At 40.8% G+C, this 24,844-nt stretch overlaps 1 protein-coding gene across 1 annotated transcript; it reads left to right on the top strand.

Annotated features, from left to right (window-relative positions):
- Positions 1-9,413: 9,413 nt before the first annotated feature.
- Positions 9,414-23,380, top strand: LOC132835717 (repulsive guidance molecule A-like). The gene is made up of 2 exons (XM_060854844.1): positions 9,414-9,947; positions 22,772-23,380. The coding sequence occupies exons 1-2, from the start codon at positions 9,414-9,416 to the stop codon at positions 23,378-23,380; spliced, it is 1,143 nt and encodes a 380-aa protein (XP_060710827.1).
- The last annotated feature ends 1,464 nt before the right edge of the window (positions 23,381-24,844 follow it).

The raw sequence follows: 24,844 nt of genomic DNA, 5'->3' as shown, positions 1-24,844 counted from the left end.
ATCTTGAAGTCAGAAGCCTGTGACTCCTAGGCAAGCATACTATAAACTAAATCTTGGATGACACCATGCTCTGGGCACTCACCACACAAAATCATACTTTGCATAGATTTCAGCAGTTTAACAATGCTAGTCACAATAGTTAAATGTGTAGGAGACAATTCAAAGACAATTTACGAGGGAAAAGCTATTCTCACTCATAAAAGCAAAAAGAATGAAAGGGCATGGATTTAAAATAATGTTCAAGTGAAGTAAGATTGTTGTGAGAAAAATCTTTTTCACACAGGGTGTGGAAAGCATTGCCTGGAAGTATGTACAGACATGTTCAATTGAGGCATTTAAGAGAGCATTGGATGACAATTTGGATAAAAAATGGTGTAGGCATATGGGAGAATCAGCACGTCGGCACTAAGTAATAGAACCAGTGCAGGCATGATGGGCTGAATGGCCACATTCTGTTCTATAACAATTCTGTGATTCAGTGATGCTCGACTAATATCTGGAATGAGAAGCTTTCTTTAAGTGATTTTGGATTGGTTAGGTTGGATGCGTTGAATATGCTGGATTTTAAAAAAGTAAAGGCAACTTAATTAAAACGTGCAAGATCCTGAGGGATTTTTACAGGGTAAATGTGGAGAGGATGTGTCCTGTTATGGGAGGGTTTAGAGCTATGGACTACTGTTTACAAATTAGGGGTTACATGGAACTCTTGAAGAAAATACAGTGGAAGCAGAGTCCTTCAACATTTTAAGTCACAGGTAGCTACATTTATAGTAAACAAGGGGTTGAAAGATTATCAGGGATAGACAGGAATGCATTTTTAAGGTTACAGTCAGATCAGACATGATCTTGCTGAGTGGCAGAACTGGTGGGTGGGGATAAATGGCCTTCTCTTGCTTCTAATTCATAAGATTGAATGAAATTTGTTGCAGGCATGAAGTAAATAGGAAGGGAGAAGCAATAAAATGACCAGACAGGAGTGCAATGTTCAGATACATATTGGATGCAGTTATTTTGAAAGAAGATGGGAAGGCTCGAGAAAGGTTGAAATGGAGTAAGAGAGTATTTGCAATATCATTAATGATTTACCCTCAGTCCTACTTCTAATATTATTAATGATTTTCTTGACAGTTACAGTATGCCTTTTCAGTTATTAATGTCTTTTTTAACCTAGCTCTCGTGTACATGTCATTTTTTTTGGGTTCAATCCCCATATACCTGCTGTGTTATTAATGAAAATGCTGACAGAAAAACATCACTCATCATTCAAAGCATTGTGGGGGGTACCTATCCCACAAGAACTGCAGCAGTTTCAAGAAGGCAGTTTACCTGCTCAAAGCAATTAAGGATGAGCACTAATTGCTGACCCAGTCAGTGATACTTACATCCAAAGAACAAATTATGGTGACTGGTAAACAGTGACCACAAAATTACCAGATCATCGTTAAAAACATGTTGAGTTCAGTAATATGTTTTAGGGAAGGAAATAAAAACAAGCAAATTAGGAGCTAGAGTAGGCCTTCAAGCCTCTTGACCTGATCCATTCAAGAAAATCATGGCTAATCTGTTCTGTATTCCCCCCTTATTTTGATAACCTTTCACAAAAATCCATATATATATATATATATATATATGCATTAAAAATGTTCAAGAGAATTCCAAACATTTGTGTCCCTCTGAGAAAACCAATTCACCTAATTTCTGTTTTAAATGGACTCCCCTGATTTTTAAGTAATGATCCCTCATAATGGATTCTTCCATAAGAGGAAACATTCTCTCTACATCTACCCTATAAAGATCCCTATGATCTTATAAATCAAGTCACCTTCTACTCTTCTCAACTCCAGTGAAAATAAGTCTAGCCTTTCCAACCTTTCTTCATCAGAAAGTCCTCTCATTCCAAGTATTAGTCTAGTAAACCTTTTTTTGACTAGGCTCCAGTGCATTGGTATGTTATATCTCTAACTAGCCTGGCCTCCATGTGACTCCAGACTTAAATCAATGTGGTTGGTTCTTAACTATCCCTGAAATGGACAAGCAAGCTACTCAGAAAAGAACTCACTATCTCCCCCTCAAAGGCAATTCATGATACAAATAGTTAATACTCGCCTTGTAATGCCCACAGTTTGAGTTAATAGAAAATATGGCAGTCTATTTGTGATATTATTAATGATTTTACCCTCAGTCTCATTGTAACTGTAATGTTATTAATGAGTTACCCTCAGTTCCATTGTATTTGTGATGTTATTCATAATTTTACCCTCAATTGCATTTCACTTGTGGTCTTATTTGAACATAGAACATTACAGCACAGTACAGGCCCTTCGATCCTCGATGTTCCGCCGCCCTGCCATACTAATCTGAAGCCCATCCCACCTACACTATTCCATGTATGTCCATTTGCTTGTCCAATGACGACTTAAATGCACTTAAACTTGGCGAATCTACTACCGATGCAGGCAAAGCATTCCATACCCTTTCTACTCTCTGAGTAAAGAAACTACCTCTGACATCTGTCTTATACCTATCTCCTCTCACTTTAAAGTTGTGTCCCCTCGTGTTTGCCTTCCCCATACTTGGAAAAAGGCTCTCCCTGTTCACCCTTTCTAACCCTCTGATTATCTTGTATGTCTCTATTAAGTCACCTCTCAACCTTCTTCCCTCTAACGAGAACAGCCTCAAGGCCTTCAGCTTTTCCTTCCATCCCAGGCAACATCCTAATAAATCTCCTCTGCACCTTTTCCAAAGTTTCCACATCTTTCTGATAATGCGGTGACCAGAACTGTACGCAATACTCCAAGTGTGGCCGTACCAGAGCTTTGTACAGCTGCAGCATAACCTCCTGGTTCCGGAACTCAATCCCTTTATTAGTAAAGACCAAAACACTGTATGCCTTCTTAACAACCCTGTCAATCTGAGTGGCAACTTTCAGGGATCTGTGTACAAGGACACCGAGATCTCTCTGCTCATCTGCACTCCCAAGAATCCTACCATTAGCCCAGTACTTTGCATTCCGATTACTCCGTCCAAAGTGTATCATCTCACACTTGTCCACATTAAACTCCATTTGCCACCTGTAGCCCAGCTCTGCATCCTATCTATGTCTCTCTGCAACTTACTACATCCTTCGTCATTATCCACAACTCCACCGACTACAACTTCACCGACCTCAGTGTCGTCCGCAAATTTACTAACCCACTCTTCTAAGCCCTCATCCAGGTCATTTATAAAAATGATGAACAGCAGTGGATCCAACACCACCAACGCTGCTAGTAAGTGGACACCAAGATGACCATGTTCCATCAACTACAACCCTCTGTTTTCTTTCAGCAAGCCAATTACTGATCCAAACTGCTATGTTTCCCACAGTCCCATTCCTCCACATTTTGTGTAATAGCCTACTGTGGGGAACCTTATCGAACGCCTTGCTGAAATCCATATACACCACATCAATTGGTTTACTCTCATTTATCTGTTTGGTCACTTTGTCAAAAAACTCAATAAGATTTGTTAGGCACGACCTACCCTTCACAAAACCGTGCTGACTGTCCCTGATCAGATTATTCTTTTCTAGATGGTTATAAATCCTATTTCTTATAACTTTTTCCAACACTTTACGAACAACTGAAGTGAGACTCACTGGTCTGTAATTACCAGGGTTGTCCCTACTACCCTTTTTGAACAAGGGAACCACATTCTCTATCCTCCAGTCCTCAGGCACTATTCCTGTAGACAATGATGATTTGAAGATCAATGCCAAAGGCTCGGCAATCTCTTCCCTTGCTTCCCAGAGGATCCTAGGATAGATCCCATCTGGCCCAGGGGACTTGTCTATTTTCACAATCTGCAGTATTTCTAATACCTCTTCCTTGTGAATCTCAATCTCTTCTAGTCAAGATGCAAGTATCTCTATCTTCCTCACCAACATTTTCATTTTCTATAGTGAACACTGTCGAAAAACATTTATTTAGTGCTTCCCCTATCTCCTCTGACTCCACATACAACTTCCCACTGTTATCCTTGATTGGCCCTAATTGAACTCTCGTCATTCTTTTATTCCTGACATACCTAAGGAAAGCCTTAGGATTAACTCTGATCCTATCCGCCAACAACTTCTCATGTCCCCGCCTGGCTCTTCTGAGCTCTCTTTTTACGTCTTTCCTGACTTCCTTGTAACCCTCACGCACCCTAACTGAGTTTTCACATTTTGTCCTAACATAAGCTACCTTCTTCTTCTTGACCAGGGATTCCACTTCCTTAGTAAACCACAGCTCACGCATTCTATATGTTCCTACCTGCCTGACAGGTACATACGTATCTAGGACACACAGGAGCTTTTCCTTGAATAAGCTCCACATTTTTAATGTGCTCATCCCCTGCAGTTTCCTTCCCCATTCTACAATTCCTAAATCTTTCCTAATTGCATCATAATTTCCCTTCCCCCAGCTATAACTCTTGCTCAGTGGAGTACACCTATCCCTTTCCATAACTAAAGTAAACCTGACAGAATTGTGATTGCTGTCTCCAAAGTGCTCACCTACTTCCAAATCCAACACTTGGCCAAGCTCGTTACCCAGTAATAAATCTAAAGTGGCTTCACCCCTTGTAGGCCTGTCTACATACTGCGTCAGGAAGTCCTCCTGCACACACTAGACAAAAACTGACCCATCTATAGTACTCGTACTGTAGTGATCCCAGTCAATATTTGGATAGTTGAAGTCGCCCATGACAACTACCCTGCCTCTCTCACTCCTATCGAAAATCAACTTTGCTATCCTTTCCTCTACATCTCTGGGACTATTCGGAGGCCTATAGCAAACTCCCAGCATGGTGACTTCTCCTTTCTTTTTTCTAACCTCAGCCAATACTACGTTAGTTAACGAGTCCACAGACATCCTTTCTACAACTGTAATATTGTCCCTGATCAACAATGCCACACCTCCCCCTCTTTTACCATCTTCTCTGTTCTTACTGAAACATCTGAATCCCAGAACCTGCAACAGCCATTCCTGTCCCTGCTCTATCCATGTCTCCGCAATGGTCACAACATCGAAGTCCTAGGTACCAACCTACGCTGCCAGTTCACCCACTTTATTTCAGATGCTCCTTGTGTTGAAGTACACACACTTCAAACCAGGTTCTCGCTTGCCAGTGTCAGATACTTGATTTGGGAACTCCCTACTGTCATCCTCTTCTGTACCAGTCCTACAATTTTGGTTCCCACCCCCCTGCTTTATTAGTTTAAATCCATCTTAATAGTTTTAGTGAATTTCTCACCCAGGATATTGGTACCCCTTTGGTTTAGATGAAGACCATCCTGCTTGTCAAGGAACTACCTACCCCAGAAAGAGCTCCAATTATCCAGAAACCTAAAACTCTCCCTCCTGCACCATCCCTGTAGCCACGTGTTCAACTCCTTTCTCTCCCTATTCCTCACCTCACTAGCACGTGGCATGGGCAGCAAACCAGAGAAAACAACTCTGTTTGTCCTAGCTCTAAGCTTCCATCCTAGCTCCCTGAATTTCTGTCTCAAGTCCCTGTCTCTCTTCCAACCTATGTCATTGTTGCCAATGTGGACCATGACTTGGGGCTGTTCTCCCTCCCCCCGAAGGATCCCAAAAACACGATCAGAGACATCACGGACCCTGGCACCTGGGAGGCAACACACCAACCGTGAGTCTTTCTCGTCCCCCCAGAACCTCCTATCTGTCCCCCAAACTATCAAGTCTCCAATGACTACTGCTCTGTTCCTCTTCCCCCTTCCCTTCTGGAGCAGCAGGTGCCCCACTGCTTTCCCCTGGTAAGTCATCCCCCCCCCCCATGGAGGGCTCAATCCTAACACACACAATTTATAGCAAAGATTTACATTGAAAAATTGATTGTCTGTTAAGTCTTTCATCTGTTTGAATACCATGATAGTTTCACTTCTTTCATGTGTAAATCACAAAGTACTCAATACCAACAAATGCCAATCTCCAAACACCATCCTACAACTCATCCGCTTTATTCTTGATCACAATGTCTTCATCTTTGACAATCAGTTCTTCATCCAGACATAGTGAACAGCCATGGGGACCAAATTTGCATCCCAATATGCCAACATTTTTATGCACAGGTTCGAACAAGACTTCTTCTCTATGCAGGATCTCCAACACATATTATACACCAGGTACATTGACGACATTTTCTTCCTCTGGACCCATGGTGAGGAGTCACTGATAAAACTACACAATGACATCAACAAGTTTCATCCCACCATCAAACTCACCATGGACTACTCTCGACTATCTGTCTCATTCTTGGACACATGCATCTCCATCAAGGATGGACACCTCAGCAAACCCACAGACAACCTCACAATGCTACACTCCTCCAGCATCCACCCAAAACACATTAAAATGGCCATCCCCTATGGACAAGCCCAGATGAGGAGGAACGTGACAGACACCTGAAAGTACTCAGGGATGCCCTCACAAGAGCAGGGTACGATGCCCAACTGACCGACCACCAGTTCTGATATGCCACAGCAAGGAACTGTAATGACCTCCTCAGGAGACAGACACATGCTGCAACTGACAGGGTACCCTTCGTTGTTCAGTATTTCCCAGGAGCTGAAATACTATGCCATGTTCTTCGTGACCTGCAATACATTATCAATGAGGATGAGCACCTCACCAAGACCTTCCCCACACCTCCACTACTTGCCTTTAAACAACCGCCAAACCTTAAACAGATCATTGTTTGTAGCAAGCTGCCTGGCTGTCAGGACAACTCCATACAACCCTGTCATGGTAGGCGCTGCAAGATGTGTCAGAGTGTGGACATAGATACCACCATTATGCGTGGGGACACCTCCTACTTTGTACATGGCAGGTACTTATGTGACTCAGCCAACGCCGTCTATCTTATACGTTGCAGGCAAGGATGCCCGGAGGCATGGTACATTGGGGAAAAGAGCAAAGGCTACGACAACGGATGGATGGGTACCGCACAACAATCAACAGACAGGAATGTTCCCTCCCAGGTGGGGAACACTTCAGTGGTCCAGGACAGTCGACCTCGGACCTTCGGGTGACCACCCTTCAAGGCGAACTTCGGGCCAGGTAGCAGCAAAAAGTGGCCAAGCAAAGGCTGATAGCTAAGTTCGATACCCATAGGGAGGGCCTCAACCGGGACCTTGGGTTCATGTCACACTACAGGTGACCACCATTGCATGAGATATACACACGCACACACGTATACACGGACGCGCACACAGACACCCACAACCACACTCTCACATGCAGCCCCTCACAGACTTAAGACACTCTACACTCACTACACACACACATATGCTTTCTCACACTCACAACTCCCAGCCCAGACAGAGACACACACACAGACAGACAAAGACCCACATATATTTTGTGGGGTGAATTTGTACTTGCAGGGTTACGTTGTACTTTGCTCAAAAACTGCATGAATTTATGTAAAACTCCAATATCTCACTTTTTAGATTAGAATCAATCTAAACATCATGGCATAGATAGAGAACACAGGGGGGCTAACACCTTCAACATATTGTCTAGCTATCACCATTGTTAACAGCTAACCTGAGAATGCAACTTTTTAATAAAAGGTTTTTATGATTTACACATGAAAGAAGTGAAACTATCGTTGTCTTTCATCTGTTTGAATACCATCAAATTTTCAATGTATAATTTCAGTTACATCACACTGTAAATTTTTGTTATAAATTCTGTGTGTTAGGATTGAGCTCTCCACTATCATCTGATGAAGGAACGATGCTCTGAAAGCTAACGTGCTTCCAATTAAACCTGTTGGACTATAACCTGGTGTTGTGATTTTTAACTTTGTACCTGCGGTGTTATTAATGATTTAACTTCAGTTCCAATGTACCTGTGTTTTTAATAATGATTTTATCCTCATTCCCACTGGATACAGAACTGGCTTAAAGGTAGAAAACAGAGGGTGATGATAGAGGGTTGTTTTTCAGGCTGGAGGCCTGTAACCAGTGGAGTGCCACATGAATCGGTGCTGGGTCCACTACTTTTTGTCATTTCTATAAATGATTTGGATGTGAGCAAAAAAGGTATAGTTAGTAAGTTTGCAGATGACACCAAAATTGGTGGCGTGGTGGATAGCAAAGAAGGTTACCTGAGATTACAATGGGATCTTGATCAGATAGGCCAATGGTGTTGTAGCTGATGGAGTTTAATTTAGATAAATGTGACGTGCTGCATTTTAGAAAGGCAAATCAGGGCAGGATTTATACAATTAATGGTAAGGTCCTCGGGTGTGTTGCTGAACAAAAAGACCTTGGAGTGCAGGTTCATTATTCTTTGAAAGTCGAGTCGCAGATAGATAGGATAGTGAAGAAGGCATTAGGCATGCTTTCCTTTATTGGTCAGAGTATTAAGTACAGGAGTTGGGAGGTCATGTTGCGGCTGTATAGAACATTGGTTAGGCCGCTGTTGGAATATTGCATGCAATTCCGATCTCCTTCCTATTGGAAAGATGTTGTGAAACTTGAAAGGGTTCAGAAAATATTTACAAGGATGTTGCCAGGCTTGGAGGATTTGAGCTATAGGGAGAGGTTGAATAGACTAGGGCTGTTTTCCCTGGAGCATCTGAGGCTGAGGGGGTGACGTTTATAGAGGTTTGTAAAATCATGAGGGGTTTGGGTAGGATAAATAGGCAAAGTCTTTTCCCTGGCTTGGGAGAGTCTAGAACTAGAAGGCACAGGTTTAGGGTGAGAGGGAAAAGACGTAAAAGGGACCTAAGGGGCAACCTTTTCACTCAGAGGGTCGTATGTGTATAGAAGAGCTGCCAGAGGAAGTGGTGAAGGCTACTACAATTGCAACATTTAAAAGGCATTTGGATGGGTAGATGAATAGGAAGGGTTTGAAGGGATATGGGCGAGGTGCTGGCAGGTCGGAGTAGATTGGGTTGGGATATCTGGTTGGCATGGATGAGTTGGACTGAAGGGTCTGTGTCCATGCTGTATATTTCTATGACTCAATGACCTCTGATTTTGTTAGAGATTTTATCCTCAGTTCCTGTGTATCTGTGGTGTATTTGTGAATTTACCCAAAGTCTCATTATGCCTGTGGATTTAGCAATGATTCTGTCCTCATCTCAATGTACTTGTGATGGTATTAACGACTTTACCCTCAGTTCCAGTGTACCTGTGATGTTATTACTGATTTTATCCTTAGTGACTTTGTACATGTGGAGTTCATTATCAGTAATAGTGTTCTTGTGGTGTTATTTATTATTTTATCTTCAGTTCATTGTTATTTTTGGCCTTAATCATGGTATACCAATGATCTGAACTTTGATTTCTACCAATAGTAACGATGTATTTGTGATGGTATTATTTGTTAACATACCCAATTGAACGTTGCTGTATTGTTATGAAGGATTTTAACCCATTATTATCATTTACAGTGTTGTCGCAATGCAGAATTCTTCGATGCAACTCTGAATATCTTTTTGCCACAAATCACCTTGACGATTCTTTGAATGAGGATTATTGTATTGCCTTACGATCTTACTCACTCTGTACCCAACGAAGTGCTTGGTTCTGCCGTGGTGACCTGGTATACCATTCTGCTGTGCAAGGAATTGAGGACTTAATGATTCAGCATAATTGCTCCAAGGAAGGGGCAGTTTCACTACCTCGTCCCCGTGTCCCAGCAGAAAATCAGGAGAATTTACACCTGCCAGACACCTGCAAATATGAAAAGAGCTTTTACTTTAAACAACACCAGAAACCAACTTATCTGCACTGTGATGTCTTTGGGAATCTCCACATCAGGACGTTTTACAATGATTTTCACACATGCCGAGTTCAGGGTGCATGGCCAGTGATCGACAATAATTACCTCTCTGTGCAAATGACTAATGTGCCTATCTCAGCACATCAGAATATATCAACAATCAGAAAGGTGATGATTACGGGGTATTTTAAACATAAGGGCAAAAGAAATATAAGCAGGATTAAGCTATATGTTAATCTTTGACCACAACTCCACTTTTTTATTTAACTCCCCATATTCCTACTTTCCTAAAAACCTAAAAGCCTTTGATACTAAATGATCAAACATCATGACGGATCGATTAGGACTATTTTTACTCAAGTTAAGAATGAGAGGGACCGCATACAAACCAATATATTTCTGACAGGACTAGATAAGGTAAATGCAGGAGGGATATTCCCAATGACCTGGGAGTCCAGAATAAGGAGTTAAAGTCTAAGAATACAGATTTAGATTTAGATTTTATTGTCACATTAAAGTACAGGATTACAGTGAAGAGTGTACAATATTGCCATTTAGGGCTGAGATGAAGACAGGATAGACCATTTAGGACTGAGATGAGGAAAAATTTCTTCACCCAAACGGTGGTGAGCCTGTGGAATTCTCTGCTACAGAAAGTGGTTGGGGTGGCATGGTGGCTTTATGGTTAGCACTGCTGCCTCACAGCATGAGGGACTTGGGTTCACTTCCAGCCTCAGGTGACTGTCTGTGCGAAGTTTGCACACTCCCCCACTGCCTGCGTGTGTTTCCTTCAGGTGTTCTGGTTTCTTCCCACAATCCAAAGATGTGCAGGTTAGTTAAATTGGCCATGCTAAATTGCCCATCTTGCTCAGGAGTAAAATGTAGGGAATGGGTCCGGTGGGGGTTACTTTTCAGAGAGTCGGTGTGGATTTGTTGGGCCGAAGGGCCTGTTTCTACACTGTACAGATTCTATGAAAACAATGATTATTTTCAAGTTGGAGTTAGATACAGTTCTTAAGGTGAAAGGAATCAAAGTTTAGGGATGTAAAAGTAATGATTAGATGAGTAGCCATGATCATATTGAATGGTGGAGCAGGCTCAATGGGCCAAAACAACCTACTCCTGCTCTTGTTTTCTATTCTTCTACATTTCATTTACATTCCATGAGATGGCGAATTCAAAAGATTTTATAGCCTTTTGAGAGAAGGAATTTTTCCTCATTTAAGTAATAAATGGCTAACCCATATATCTTGAGTCAATAGATCTAATTCTAGTCTCTTCAAATGGGGGAATATAATTTTATATGTTTGCCCTCGCATTCTTCTATTCTACAGAATATGGTCCTGTTCTACTTAGTATCTCTTCACAGGACAGTCCTCTGATTATTAGCTTATGTTGCACTGTGTCTAAGTCAAGCGTATCATTCTTTACCTACTGAGACCAAAACTGTCCACAATAGTCTGGGTATGATCTCGCCAAAACCTAAAGTACTTGTAATATCATGTGTTTTCCCAACTGCTTGCTACACCTGTTAACTTCCTCAATTTTGTGTAGAAGGATAATCAAATCCCTCTGAACAGCAGTATTTAAAATAGTACCAAAGTGACTAATCTCATATTTATCTACATTATATTCTTTTTGCCACGTTATTACCTAATTATTTAACCCATATTTGTTATAAAACTGAAAGTGCTGGAGAAACTCAGCAGGTCTGACAACATCTGTGTAGAGAGAAACAGAGCTAATGTTTTGAGTCCAATGAATCTGCTTCATTTCAAAGAGAACATCTAGAGAGAAACACAGAGCTAACATCTCAAGGCCAATGAATCTGCTTCATTTCAAAAAAGTTTCTCCAGCAATTTGTTTTTATTTCAGATCTCCATTGTCCTCAATATTTTGCTTTTATTAACATATATCTAGCCCTTTTGCAATCTTCTCACTTGTCCTTCTCACAGCCTCCTTTGCCACCAAGCTTTGTGTCACTGGTAAGCTTGAATATGAAAGGGAAATGAATAACTAATAAACCAGCAAAGGGAGGATGTGAGAACAGACTGGTAGCTAATAAAAGAAAAGGAAACAAAAACAGAAATTGCTGGAAAAACAGTGGAGACAAAGTATCTGTGGAGTTAACATTTCATGTCCAGTCACCCTTTTTCAGAACAAATAATCAATGTCTTCTACAAGCAAACAAATATATGATAAAAAGATGATGAAAGGAAGACTGGGTTTGACTTAGGACCTAAACAAGATTCACAAATGGAGAAAAGACACACGACTGAATTATTAAATGAGTATTTTATATTTGTCCTCTAAAGGAGGAGAATATAGTGACTATCATAAAAAAGAGAAGGCAATTCGCTGGACAGAGACCCAAGAAATGTTCTGGGAACCCAGGTTTGAATCACACCACAGTAGATGGTGGAATTTGAATCTAGCAAAAAATTAAAATTGAGAATCTATTGGTGACAAAGAATCCATTATCGATTGTTGGAAAAACCCATCTGGTGCACTAATGTCCTTGATGCAAGAAAACTGCCATCCTCATGTGGTCTGGCCTACGTGTGGCTGCAGACTCACAACAATTTGGAATGAGCAATAAATGCTGGCCTGGCTGGTGATGTCCATGACTTGTGAATGAATTAAAAAAAATAAAATGAAGAATATAACTTCATAGGATGTTCCATCACAGGACGTGGGGAGCTTTATATGCAAAAGTTGTTGAAGATGCCAGGGCAGGGTTATTTGAGAAAATGGTTTTAAAGGGCATGCAAGATCTTATGCTTTTAAACCAGAGGCATAAGAGTTCAAAAATGAGGAATTTATGGTGCTCTTTATAAAATGCTGGTTTAGCTTCAACTGGAGTAGTGTGTCAATTCTGAGCAATTTTCAAATGGCCCGATTATGCTACGAGTTTGTACATTTCTAAATTTCTGTTCAGCTATTTGAGAGTGCTCCACCATTCAATAGAATTGTGGTGGGTTTGTTTACATTTTGAATTCCAAATTCTTATCTAACCCTGATAACTTGTATTGTGAGCAATTTTAAATCCTATTTCTTAGGAAGATGTATTGGTCCTGGAGTGTGTCCAGAGGTTCCAGAGAATGATCCCAGCAATGAAAGTCTTAACATACGAGGAATGTTTGAGGACTCTGGGACTATACTCAATGGAGTTTAGAAGGATGAGAAGGGATCTGATTGAAACTTACAGAACACTGAATGGCCTGAACAGAGTGGATGTTAGAAAGGTGTTTCCATTGGGCAGGAGAGATGAGGACTTGAGGGCGCAGTCTTAGATTAAAGGGAAGACCTTTTAGAATGGAGATAAAGAGAAACCTCTTCAGCCAGAAAGTAGTGAATCTGTGGAATTCATTGCCACAGAAGGCTGTGGAGGCCAGGTCATTGAGTATATTTAAAACAGAGATAGATAAGTTCTTGAATGCCAAGGGATATGAAAGGTTACAGGGAGAAAGTGGGAAAATGGGGTTTAAAATCTTATCAGCCATTATTGAATAGCAGAGCAGATTTGATGTGCTGAATGGCTTAATTTCTGCTCCTATGTTTTATGGTCTTATGTAGTTCTGATTTCTATGTCTAGTGAGAATACATCTGCCTTAAAATATTTTAAAGAAACTGCCTCTACCACTTTCTGAGGCAAATGGTTCCAAAATTATATAATCCATTAAGAAAAAATCAACTCACAGCTCTGTCTGGTAAAGATGATCTCTATTTTTTTAATAGGGCGGCATGGTGGCACAGTGGTTAGCACTGCTGTCTCACAGTGCCGGGGACCTGGGTTCAATTCCTGTCTCAGGTGACTGACTGTGTGGAGTTTGCACGTTCTCCCCGTGTTTGCGTGGGTTTCCTCCGGGTGCTCCGGTTTCCTCCCACAGTCCAAAGATGTGCGGGCCAGGTGAATTGGCTGTGCTAAATTGCCCGTAGTGTTAGGTAAGGTGTATATGTAGGGGTATGGGTGGGTTGCGCTTCGGCGGGTCGGTGTGGACTTGTTGGGCCGAAGGGCCTGTTTCCACACTGTAAGTAATCTAAACATTTGTCTCTTGTCCTGGGTTCTCCCATGGGAGGAATGATTATTTCCATATCCATCTTATCAAGACCATTCAGGACTTTATATATTTAAATCAAACCACCCCTCATTCTTTTAAATTCTGGTGTGAAAAAGCTTTCTTCATTTGACAACCTGTTGATTCTGGGCATCCGTCTAGTAAACATTGCCTGAACCTTAAAAGTAAGGAGACCTAAGAGTGTACATAATATTCCATTAATTTGTGATGTTATTAACACATGTATAACTGAAGCATAACATCATTACTTTAATCTTCAATTCCCCTCAAATGAGAATAGTATTCCATTTGCTTTTTTGACATCAAAAGCCAATGTTTTCTGACTCATGAACTGGAACTTCTAAATCTTTTCACACTTTGGAATTCTACAGCTGTTCTCCATTGAAGTAACATTTTGTTTTTTATTCTTCCTGCAAAAATGAACATTTTCACATTTTTCCATATTGTGCTCCACCAGCCTGATTTTTCCCCTTCACTGAACCCACCTATATCTGCCTGGAACTTCTTTATATTTTCTTCTTAACATACTTTCCTATTTATCTTTGCATCATGTTGATTTAGTTACTGTGCTTTCACTCCCCTTATCTAAGCCACTGATGTTAATTGTAAGTGCTGAACCCCAGCACAGACCCTAGCCATACACCCTTCTACCACTCTGGAAAATATCAATTTAAGCATTATCTCTATTCTTTTACCATCTAGTCAATCGTCTGTCTATGCTCCTACATTTCCCAGGACTAGGGCCTGTGAGTTGTATGTTCATTAGGGCACAAACATTTGGTTGGGGAGAGGGGGGGAGCAAGGGCAAGACTGGAAGCCTTGGCTGGAAATAAAACCGAGTCCTCTGATTTCTGTTCCTGTCTCTGATGCCTATACCATGAGCTCCTACTTTGCATAATAAACTCTCATCTGGCACGAGCCTTGGTGAGATATGTGTGCTGTGGCAGAGTTAGGGTCAGTGTTAGACCTGTGAACATGAGGTAGCAGTGAGAAAATGATGGCACTAAGCATTGCAGAGTGCAGAGAGCATCAACCTTTTCCTGCACTGTTCTATGTTACTTTTCTTTCGGGACACACTGACCTGGGTCACAATCTCAGAACAGACTGGCTAAGATTGTTGCCATACCTCCGTTGCCAGTCAGTAGGAAAAAAGGCCCTCCTCACCAACACTTTGTTCACAGCATCTCCAGGTCCCTATCAGAGAAGAGGGGTACCAAGTTCCCTTTCTGGGCCATTTACTCAGCAATAATGGTAGAACAGCACAGTGAGAAGTGCAGTTCCTTTCCGGCACTGTCTGAAGTGGTGTACAGGCTGGTTTCAAATATGACATTAACAATATGAATGTTGCAAAATCCCAATAGCAGTAAACACTCCTCTCCTACTGCACAATTCAATTAGATTTTTAAAAACTCATTCATGAGACAAACAGCAGTTGAGAATCAACTCCACATTGCCTATTGGATGCCTCAAAGATCAATTCCATTGTTATTGAGTAAGAGAGTCATAGAGCGGTTCAGCATGGAAACAGACCCTTCAATCTAACTTGTCCATGCAGACCAGATATCCTAAATTAATGTAATCCCATTTGCCAGCATTTGGCCTGTATCCCTCTGAATGCTTCCTATTCATATACCAATCCAGATGCCTCTTAAGTGTTGTAATTGTACCTGCCTGAACCACTTCCTCTGGCAACTCATTCTTCACATGCACCACCCTCGATGTGAAAAATCTCTCCCTTAGGTCCCTTTTAAATCTTTCCCCTCTCATCTTAGCCCTATGCCCTCTAGTTTTGGACTCTGATACCTTGAAAAAAAGACTTTGGCAATTCATCTTATCCATTTTATAAACCTCGGCAAGGTCATCACTCAATGCTCTAGGGTAAATAGCACCAGACTACCCACCCTCTCCCTGTGACTTAAACCATTCAACTCCAACAACATTTTGTAAATCTTTTCTGCGGCCTTTCAATTTTAACACCTTTCCTATAGCAAGGAGATCATAATTGAATGCAGTATTCCAAAAATGGCCTAACTAATGTCCTCTCCAGCTGCAACGTGACATCCCAACTCCTATACTCAATGCACTGACCAATAAAGGCAAGTGTACCAAATGTTTTCTTTACTACCCCATCTACCTGTGACCTAACTTTCAAGGAACTATGAACCTGCATTCCAAGGTCTGTTTGGTGCCCATCTCTGGAGCACACCATAAATTGTACAAGTCCTGCCCTAATTTACCTTACCAAAATGCACCGCTCACATTTACCTAAATTAAACTCTACCTACCACTTCTTGACCCATTGACCCAAATGATCAAGGTCCCATTGTACTCTGAGATAACTTTCTTCACTGTCATTATACCAAAAATTTTAGTGTCATCTGCAAACTTACTAACCAATTCTCCTATATTCAAATCCAAGTAATTTCTATAAATGACAAAAAGCAGTAGACATAGCACTGATCCTCTCAACACACTGCTGGTCACAGGCCTCCAGTCTGAAAAACAACTCCCCACCAACAATTCCCTGCCTCAAGCCAATTTTATGTTCAAATGGCTAGGTCTCCCTGGATACCATGTAAACTAACCTTGCCAACCAGTCTACATGTGGAACCATGTCAAATGCCTTGCTGAAGTCCATATAGACAACGTTCACCACTCTGCCTTCACCAATTTTCTTTGTCACTTATTCAAAAAAACTCAATCAAACTAGTGAGACACAATTTCCCATGCACAAACACATGTTGACTATCCCTAATCAGCCCTCGCCTTTCCAAATACATGTACCTCCTGTACCTCAGAATCCCTTCAAACAACTTACTCACCACTAACTTCAGGCTTAGTGGTCTATAATTCCTTGGTTATTCTTACCATCTTTCTCAAATTATGGCACCCTTCACTCTCCAGTCTTCCAGCACCTCACCTATGGCTATTGAAGATAGATATCTCAGCAAGGGGCCCATCAATCACTTCCCATCTTCCCACAAAGTTCTGGGATACACCTTGTAGGGGTATGGTTCTCCCTCAGTTATAATCCTGACTTCTAAGCACTTCAAATTGCTCCCAACCCCTGGTTCTGAACACTGGACTATTAATCAGGATGGAATGAAAAGACAGCAGACAATCTTTGAGGGCAAAAGAATTTCTGCGTTTATTTATGTACAGAAAAAGTAACATAATACAACTAAAGGTAACTCAACAATGCTAGAAAAGGGTAAAATAACTATAATGTATTGTACGGGATGCACTATTATTTAAAATAGATGATTAATTAGAGTTACTATATTTGAATCACAAAACACTGATACCACCTACCTCCTTCTACTAACTAAGTTGGAACTCTGGGATCTCAGGATTATGTTCACCACTTTGAACACAGTTTTGAAATTCGCCTGATGCAGGTGATGTGGCTTGTCATACCCCAAGCATGTTAGAGGATTTCGAGCTGCACAACCATTCAGTCTGGGTTCAGTCTGCAGATGCAGTTAAGTGTGTATTAATTTATTGGGTAAATATTTGATTTTCTTTACTTTTGCTGGTTTGTCAGGTGCAGTCTTCACCTCAATGTGAGTCTGAAGACTTGAAGCATTGGTCAGGTTAATCATTGCTTCAAATTTTTGTTGGTCTTTGTCCTGGTTAGCGTCATCAGTTACAATGGTTTTTTTCCTTCATTGTGTCTGTCACGTGTTTGGATACCACTCAATGTTTAGATACCTCTCAATGTGAGATAGGGGCCTTAGTTATATTTGTTGCATGGCCTACAAATCTCTGCACCAGATTTCTGGGGCATTGTCTTGTCACTGTTCTCTTTCAGTGCTTGATCGGTTGAATTGATTTTTCGATGGTGAGAAGTGTGTTAATAGTGTGGACTAATGTTGGATGCTGGTAATTGTCACAGTAAACCTTTTGTCTCCACACTGTCTGCAAGAATCTAGGAGTTGTGTGGCCAAAAGTGTAAAATCCATCTTGGGGCTGGATTCATTTGTGTTTGGTAAAAACAATGACTGCAGATGCTGGAAACCAGATTCTGGATTAGTGGTGATCCTATAGCAGGGAAAACAGAATTGCACACTATTTCAAAAGTGACCTAATCAATGTCCTATATAGCTGAACATGACCTCCCAACTTCCATATTCAGTAAATTGACCAATAAAGGCAAGCACATCAAATGTCTTCTTCACAATCTTGTCTACCTGCGACTCCACTTCCAGGGAACCATGAACCTGCACTCCAAGGTCTCTGCTCACAACACTCCCCAGGACCTTACCATTAAGTGTACAAGCCCTATCCTGATTTGCCTTTCTACAATTCAACACCTCACATTTATCTAAATTAAACTCTATCTCTCATTCCTCAGCCCCTTGGTCCATCTGATCAAGATCCTATCATTCTCTGGGGTAAACTTTTTAACTGACCATTACACCTCCAATCTTACTAACCATGCCTCCTACGTTCACAAACAAGTCATTTATATAAATAAGGAAAATATAAAAATAGGGGGTTCTGTGCCACTAAAGTGGGGAGGAGGTTGGAAGAAGAGTGGAAGGCAAATAGAGGAGATGTAACACCTGGTTATTCACATTCTCCTTCTACTGTCTACTCCCCCTTTTACTAAATATGTCTTCTAAGTGAAACATTAATTTTATCATACTTCTTTCAAGTTAGTACCTGTATTTGCTGTTCACAATAACGGTCTCCTCTCTACTGGGAGACTAAATGCAGACTGCGTGCCTGCTTTGTAGAACACATTTGTTCAATTCACAATCATGATCCTGAGTTTCCAGTTGCTTGACATATAATTCTCCATACATTGTTTCGATGTTGACATTTCTATCCTTGGACTGCTACAGTGCTTCAGATCAGTGCAGGCATGAGGAACGACATCTTATCTTTTGCCTCAACACACTACAGCTTGCTGGACTGACACCACAGCTTCTGCAGCCATCTTGCTCTATGGGTTCTTTATCCTTTTTGTTTTACTGGATTGGCCTTTGTTTCTTTCTTCATCCCTTCATGTTGCATTAAAATATTTTTATGTAATAATTCATTTGAACACAATAATTGTTTTCTTTTCACTATATCCATAATCACTCTTTCTAGTTGCTTTGTCATGAAATCTTTATTCAATTAATCTTCCTGACCTCCAACCTATCACTAACTTTTTTCCTGTTTTCTTCTTGACTCTTCACTTTTCTACAGGCTCAGAAATTCTCATTTCTCTACTTATAAACTAACTTGCTCTTATGCTAACATTTCTGTCCTATGTCTACTGCAATATCCCAATGAAGTTCAGTACAAATTGAAGGAACCTCATTTTCCATTTAGGTCGTTTACAACTTCTAGGTCTCAGTCTTGAATCCCACGGCTTCAAAGCTGCTGCATGATGTCTGTTCTCCATTTTCCTTATTCCTCCTCCTACACCATCCCAATATCTTTTGTCTTGTTTATTTTGATCTCAGGAGAGAGAATCTATTTCTCCTCTTCATACTTTAATTTCCTGTTTTAAATCTCTTTCTTTTTCTCTTACCAGCATGAACAACCCTTTTGTCCTTTGCACTGGCCCTCAACACCATCTTTTCCCTTTGCCCTTCTTTGTCATTGTTCCGACATCTTTCATTTCTGATGAAGAGTTATGCTGGACTCAAAACGTTAACTATTTCTCTCTCCAAATCTGTTGACCTGAAATATTAACTAGTCTCCACAGATGCTTATCTTATTTTGATCTCATTTTGGATTTCCAGCATCTATAGTGTTTATCTTACCTTTACAAATTGCTGCACTGTTCTGCATCATTAACTTTTCACTGAAGATTTTATAAATTCCCCTCCATTCCCTAACCCTTGCTATAGCTTAAAGCCTTATTTGTATCCCTTGATATTCAATTCACGAGAAACTGGTCTCAGCTAAGTTGAGGTACAAACCATCCCAATGAAACAGTTTGTATGATGGAAGTTTTGATGCAAGTGTCCCATGGATTGAATTGTGTAGTGCAACCTCATCATTGTTAACATATTGGAATTCACTGAAAGATTGCCACATTTAATTAGCTTCAACTAGTTTCACTTTAATATTGCCTAAGGCTTATGTTAATAGTCACAAGCAGAAATGGTATTGACATTAAATAACAACAAACTGTCCTTCTTTGGAACCTTTAATGTGATAAGTCATCTTAACAGGGATATTATCAACTTTGACTCTGAGCCACACAAGGAAGGATGAAGTAAACTAATCAAAGCTTGACCAAGGAGTAGGTCTTAAGGAACAACTTACTGGAGGAAGAAGGGTTTAGAGAGAGAATTTCAGAGCTTGTGGTTTGGTTGGTTGGCTGTAAACATGGCTGAACATGATGGAGTATTTAGACTTTGGATGTGCAAATGCCAGGACTGGAATGGTGAAGATATTTTGGGTTAAAAGAGAAAAACTATGGAACCTGGAACTCCAAAACAAATACAGAGAATGCTGGAGAAACTCAACAGGTCTGGCAGCATCTGTAGAAAGAGAGCTAGAATTTAATATTTCAAGCCTGGTATTACTATTTTTCAGAACTGATATTGTGGAAGTTTGTCGAGCTGCAGGAGATCACAGAGAACAGAAAGGATCAACACAACGGATACCAAGGATGAAAATCAAAGTGTTGCTTAATTGTGAGCCATTGTAAACTAGTGAGCATAGAAGTGAAAGCTGAGTGGCACATCGTATTAGTTTGAATGGCAGCATACATTTGGGTGACTTCAATTATCTGAATTAACAAAATGATGTAAACATTAATCAATAATATTGCTGTTAATGGTCGCTAAGGGAAAGGTTGATATTCAGTTAGGGAACAGTATTTGCAATCACAAAGAGAATAGTGATCATGGTAAGTAACAACATCATGTTTACGATCACCTGAAGAATCATGCAAACATTTACTCAAAGAATGGTGCTTACAATCAACCAAAGAATAATGTTAAAATTCACTGAAGGAATTGCATTAATGTTTATTGAAAGAATAGTAAAAATAAGATTGTGTTAACATTCAATACCAGAAAATATTTAATATTCATTAACAGAATTGGATTGATTTTTACTAACAGCATGGGGACAATGTTGCAAACAGAACTGTATTAATAAACAGTAAGTAGTGTTATGAATAGACACTCAAAGAAGCACAGTAATATTCAGTAAATGAATGATGTTGACAATTACTAAGGGAATTTTATTAATTTGTCAGGAACGGAAGGGTGCACTAACTGAAAAGAGTTAATGGTCACAGAGCAATTGTGGCAGCGAGGTGGTCGTATTCTTTAAATGAATCAATAATGGTCCATAGGACAATTATGTAACTGTTCATCAGGAGTAAAGTATTGACAGTTATTAATGAGTCTGATGATAATTAGATTAGATTAGATTACTTACAGTGTGGAAACAGGCCCTTCGGCCCAACAAGTCCACACCAACCTGCCGAAGCGCACCCACCCAGACCCATTCCCCTACATTTACCCCTGCATCTAACACTACAGGCAATTTAGCACCTAACCTGCACACTTTTGGACTGTGGGAGGAAACCGGAGCACCCGGAGGAAACCCACGCAGACACGAGGAGAATGTGCAAACTCCATACAGTTGCCTGAGGCGGGAACTGAACCCAGGTCTCTGGTGCTGTGAGGCAGCAGTGCTAACCACTGTGCAACCGTGCCGCCCACAAATGATTCCTGTTTGTTGCTTTTCTTGTCACCATGTTAAATGGGAGAAAATCAGACAGCAGTGAATGAATAGGAACAGAGAATAAAAGAGAAATGGAAATTTTTCTCCTGGATGTAGGCCTGAAGCCAAATGTGTGGGCAGTTAGACCCACTCTGAGACTCACTTATCAACATTCCACATTCATCATACTGGTTCAGTTTTGGCCTTTCCTACTGAGCAAACAGAAGGAACTAGCTGGAAACTGGTGAGTTTCACTGCATTACATATGCTAATCACGTGTTCATGTCAATAGCATGAGGGCACTTTTTTCACAGTCTTGGCTGGGGAAGAAGTCAGCAGTCATGCTCGATGAAGGGTCACTGGATTCGAAATACTAACTCTCAACAGATGCTGTCAGACCTGCTGTGTTTCTTCAGCACTCTGTTTTTATTTCAGACTTCCAGTAACTGCAGCTCTTTGTGCTTACTTTAGTGTTTGTGCTTTGCCTGCTATAATCTCCTCCTACCTCACCTATGCTTTTGGAGCCTGGGAAATTGAATATGCAACTAGCAGCAGCTTTTGAGTGGGGACATTTTACAAAAAAAAAGTGAGGGACATGATTTTAAAAACAAGATTTAAAATCACTCAGGCCTGGAGCAACTGAAGTCAGGCTAACCACTTAAATCCTACCTTAAGTTCACCTCAAGGGTGAGTGAGTAAAGAGCAGTATGAGTAATTAAGACAGTATTTAAAATATAAGAAGTGACAAAGAGCAGACAATGAATGAGGAATGGAAAATGAAGGAAGACAAAATCAGAACAAAGTGAGTTGGAAGGAAAATTGAATGATCAATAGGTAAGTTGACAGCAAGTGAAAGGCAAGTGGAGTGTGTGAAACTGAGTGTGAGCAAGAGAAACAGAACATTTATGAGTAAAGTCAAAATGTAAAAAGCAGAAAATTAGAGAAATGAAAAGGCATGAGGAATGTTGAGTGAGTGACAAACTTTGAGTGCCTGGGAGGGAAAAGAGAATAGAGCATAAGCAATAAGTACTCAATGGGAAGAGTAGAGAGATTGTAAAATCAATAGCGAGTGAGGAATAGACTACAAATGAGTGACCAGTAATAAAAGTGGAGGGCGACAGAGTGAAGTGTGACAGAGTGAGAGGGTGAGAGAATCTGAGTAATTCATAAAATGTAAGTGACGCAGATTGTCATAATCAGACATTTATGATTTCTCTCACTGATTTTCAGGTTACTGCTATTTTCAAGAATTCCAAGGAATGCATTGACCAGAAAGTGTATCAAGCTGAAATTGACAATATTCCAGCTGCATTTGTAGATGGATCTGTAAATGGTGGTGATAGAAATGGGGCCAACAGTCTTGTGATCAAAGAAAAGTCTGATGCTGGCCATGTGGAAATCCAGGCGAGTTACATTGGTACAACTCTGTTAGTGCGCCAGGTGGGGCAGCATCTGGGCTTTGCTATCCTCATGCCTGAAGAAGTAGCAAGCTCACATACAGAGGAGCAGGATCAGCAGCTCTGTGTATCAGGCTGTCCTTTCACAGAAAGACTTCCCTTGAACTCCCCCATTGACAATGAAGAAGAGGCCAAAGCCAAATGCAAAGAGAAACTGCAGGTGGAAGACATCTATTTTGAATGTTGTGTCTTTGATATCCTGGTGACTGGTAATCCCAATGCGTCATTAGCAACATTCAGAGCTGTGGAAGATGCCAAACTTTTGCACCCTGATAAGGAGACATTTCATGCTTTTAGGAACAGTGTGGCTGGCAGGCCGACTGTCTGCTGCATGTTTCTTTTGGCTTCTGTACTATGGATAGTGTTTCTGCACTATGGATAGTGTTTCTGCATTAAACAACTTTCTGTTGTGTCTGGAGCCTTAAAACGTAGCCAATGACCAATCTGAATGCATTGCTGTTCTCTCACACTGAGTGAGTACTCAAGTGCAACCACAAACCCAGTCCTGAAGTTATCCCCTTCTCATTTTATTCAACTATTTTTGATGTCAACATAAAATAAATAATTCAGTGGTGGAGCCTCTTCCAAAATTCAGAAGACTTTCCAAAATTATAAAAAGCCTAATTGTTGCTCCATTTTAAAAATTATTATCTCATATAAAAATGCACATAGCCCAAACTGTTCAACATTCAGACACACTAGGCGATGGCCTTGTGACATTATCGTTAGACTATTAATCCTGAAATTGTGGTAATGTTCTGGGGACCCAAGTTTGAATCCTGACATGGCAGATGGTGGAATTTGAATTCAATAAAAAAATCTGGAATTAAGAATCGATTGATGACCATGAAATCATTGTTGATTTTCAGAAAAGCCCATCCAGTTCAGGGAAGGAGCTCTGTCATCCTCACTTGGTCTCCAGACCAATAGCAATGTGGTTGACTCTTGGAAGCCATTCAGTTGCACCAATCATTACAAAATCTCAAAGAAATGAAACCAGATGGTTCACCACATATCAACCCAAGCATGAGAAAAGACAATGGCACAAACTGCACTGTGGACCCTGCAAACTCCTCCTTACTGACATCTGGGGGCTCGTCCCAAAATTGGAAGGGCTGTGTAAAAGACTACTCAGCAGCAGCCTGACATAGTCTGTAAGATATGATTCTGTGAGTATGACAATGTCCCAGAAACCACCATTACCATCTCTGGGCCTGTCCTGTCTCACTGGCTGGACAGACTCAATAGAAATAGTGGCACAGTGGTATACAGTTGGGAGGGAGTTGCCCCGCAGTCCTCAGCATTGACTCCAGACTGCATGAAGTCTCATGGTTCCTGGTTAAACATGGGCAAGGAAACCTCTTGCTTATTAACATGTACCATCTTCCCTCAGCTATTGAATTGGTACTCCACCATGTTGAACAACATCCAGAGGATGGTTAGAGCACAAAGTTTACTCTGGGTGAGGCTTTCAATGTCCAGCACTGTTCAGCAGCAGTATCACTGATCAAGTTGACTGGGTCCTAAAGGACTTAGCTGCTAAACTGGGTCTATGCCAGGTGGTGAGGGAATAACAAGAGGGAAAAACATACCTGCCCTTATCTGCATCTGTCCATGACGGTATGAGTTAGAGTGACCATTGCACAGTCTTTTCGGAGACAAAGTCCCACTTTCACCTTGAGAATTATGTTCATCTTGTTGTCTGGCACCATCACTGTGCTAAATGGGATAGAATTCAAACAGATACAGCAACTCAACACTGGGGATCCAAGAAGCATCAGCAGCAGCAGCAGCTGATGTACTCCAGCACAATCTATAACTAAGAACAAAGAACAAAGAAAATTAC

The sequence above is a fragment of the Hemiscyllium ocellatum genome, chromosome 3, assembly GCF_020745735.1.
Source record: "Hemiscyllium ocellatum isolate sHemOce1 chromosome 3, sHemOce1.pat.X.cur, whole genome shotgun sequence".
In the NCBI taxonomy this organism is placed as follows: Eukaryota; Metazoa; Chordata; class Chondrichthyes; order Orectolobiformes; family Hemiscylliidae; genus Hemiscyllium; species Hemiscyllium ocellatum.
This window is presented reverse-complemented; position numbering and strand designations above follow the sequence as displayed.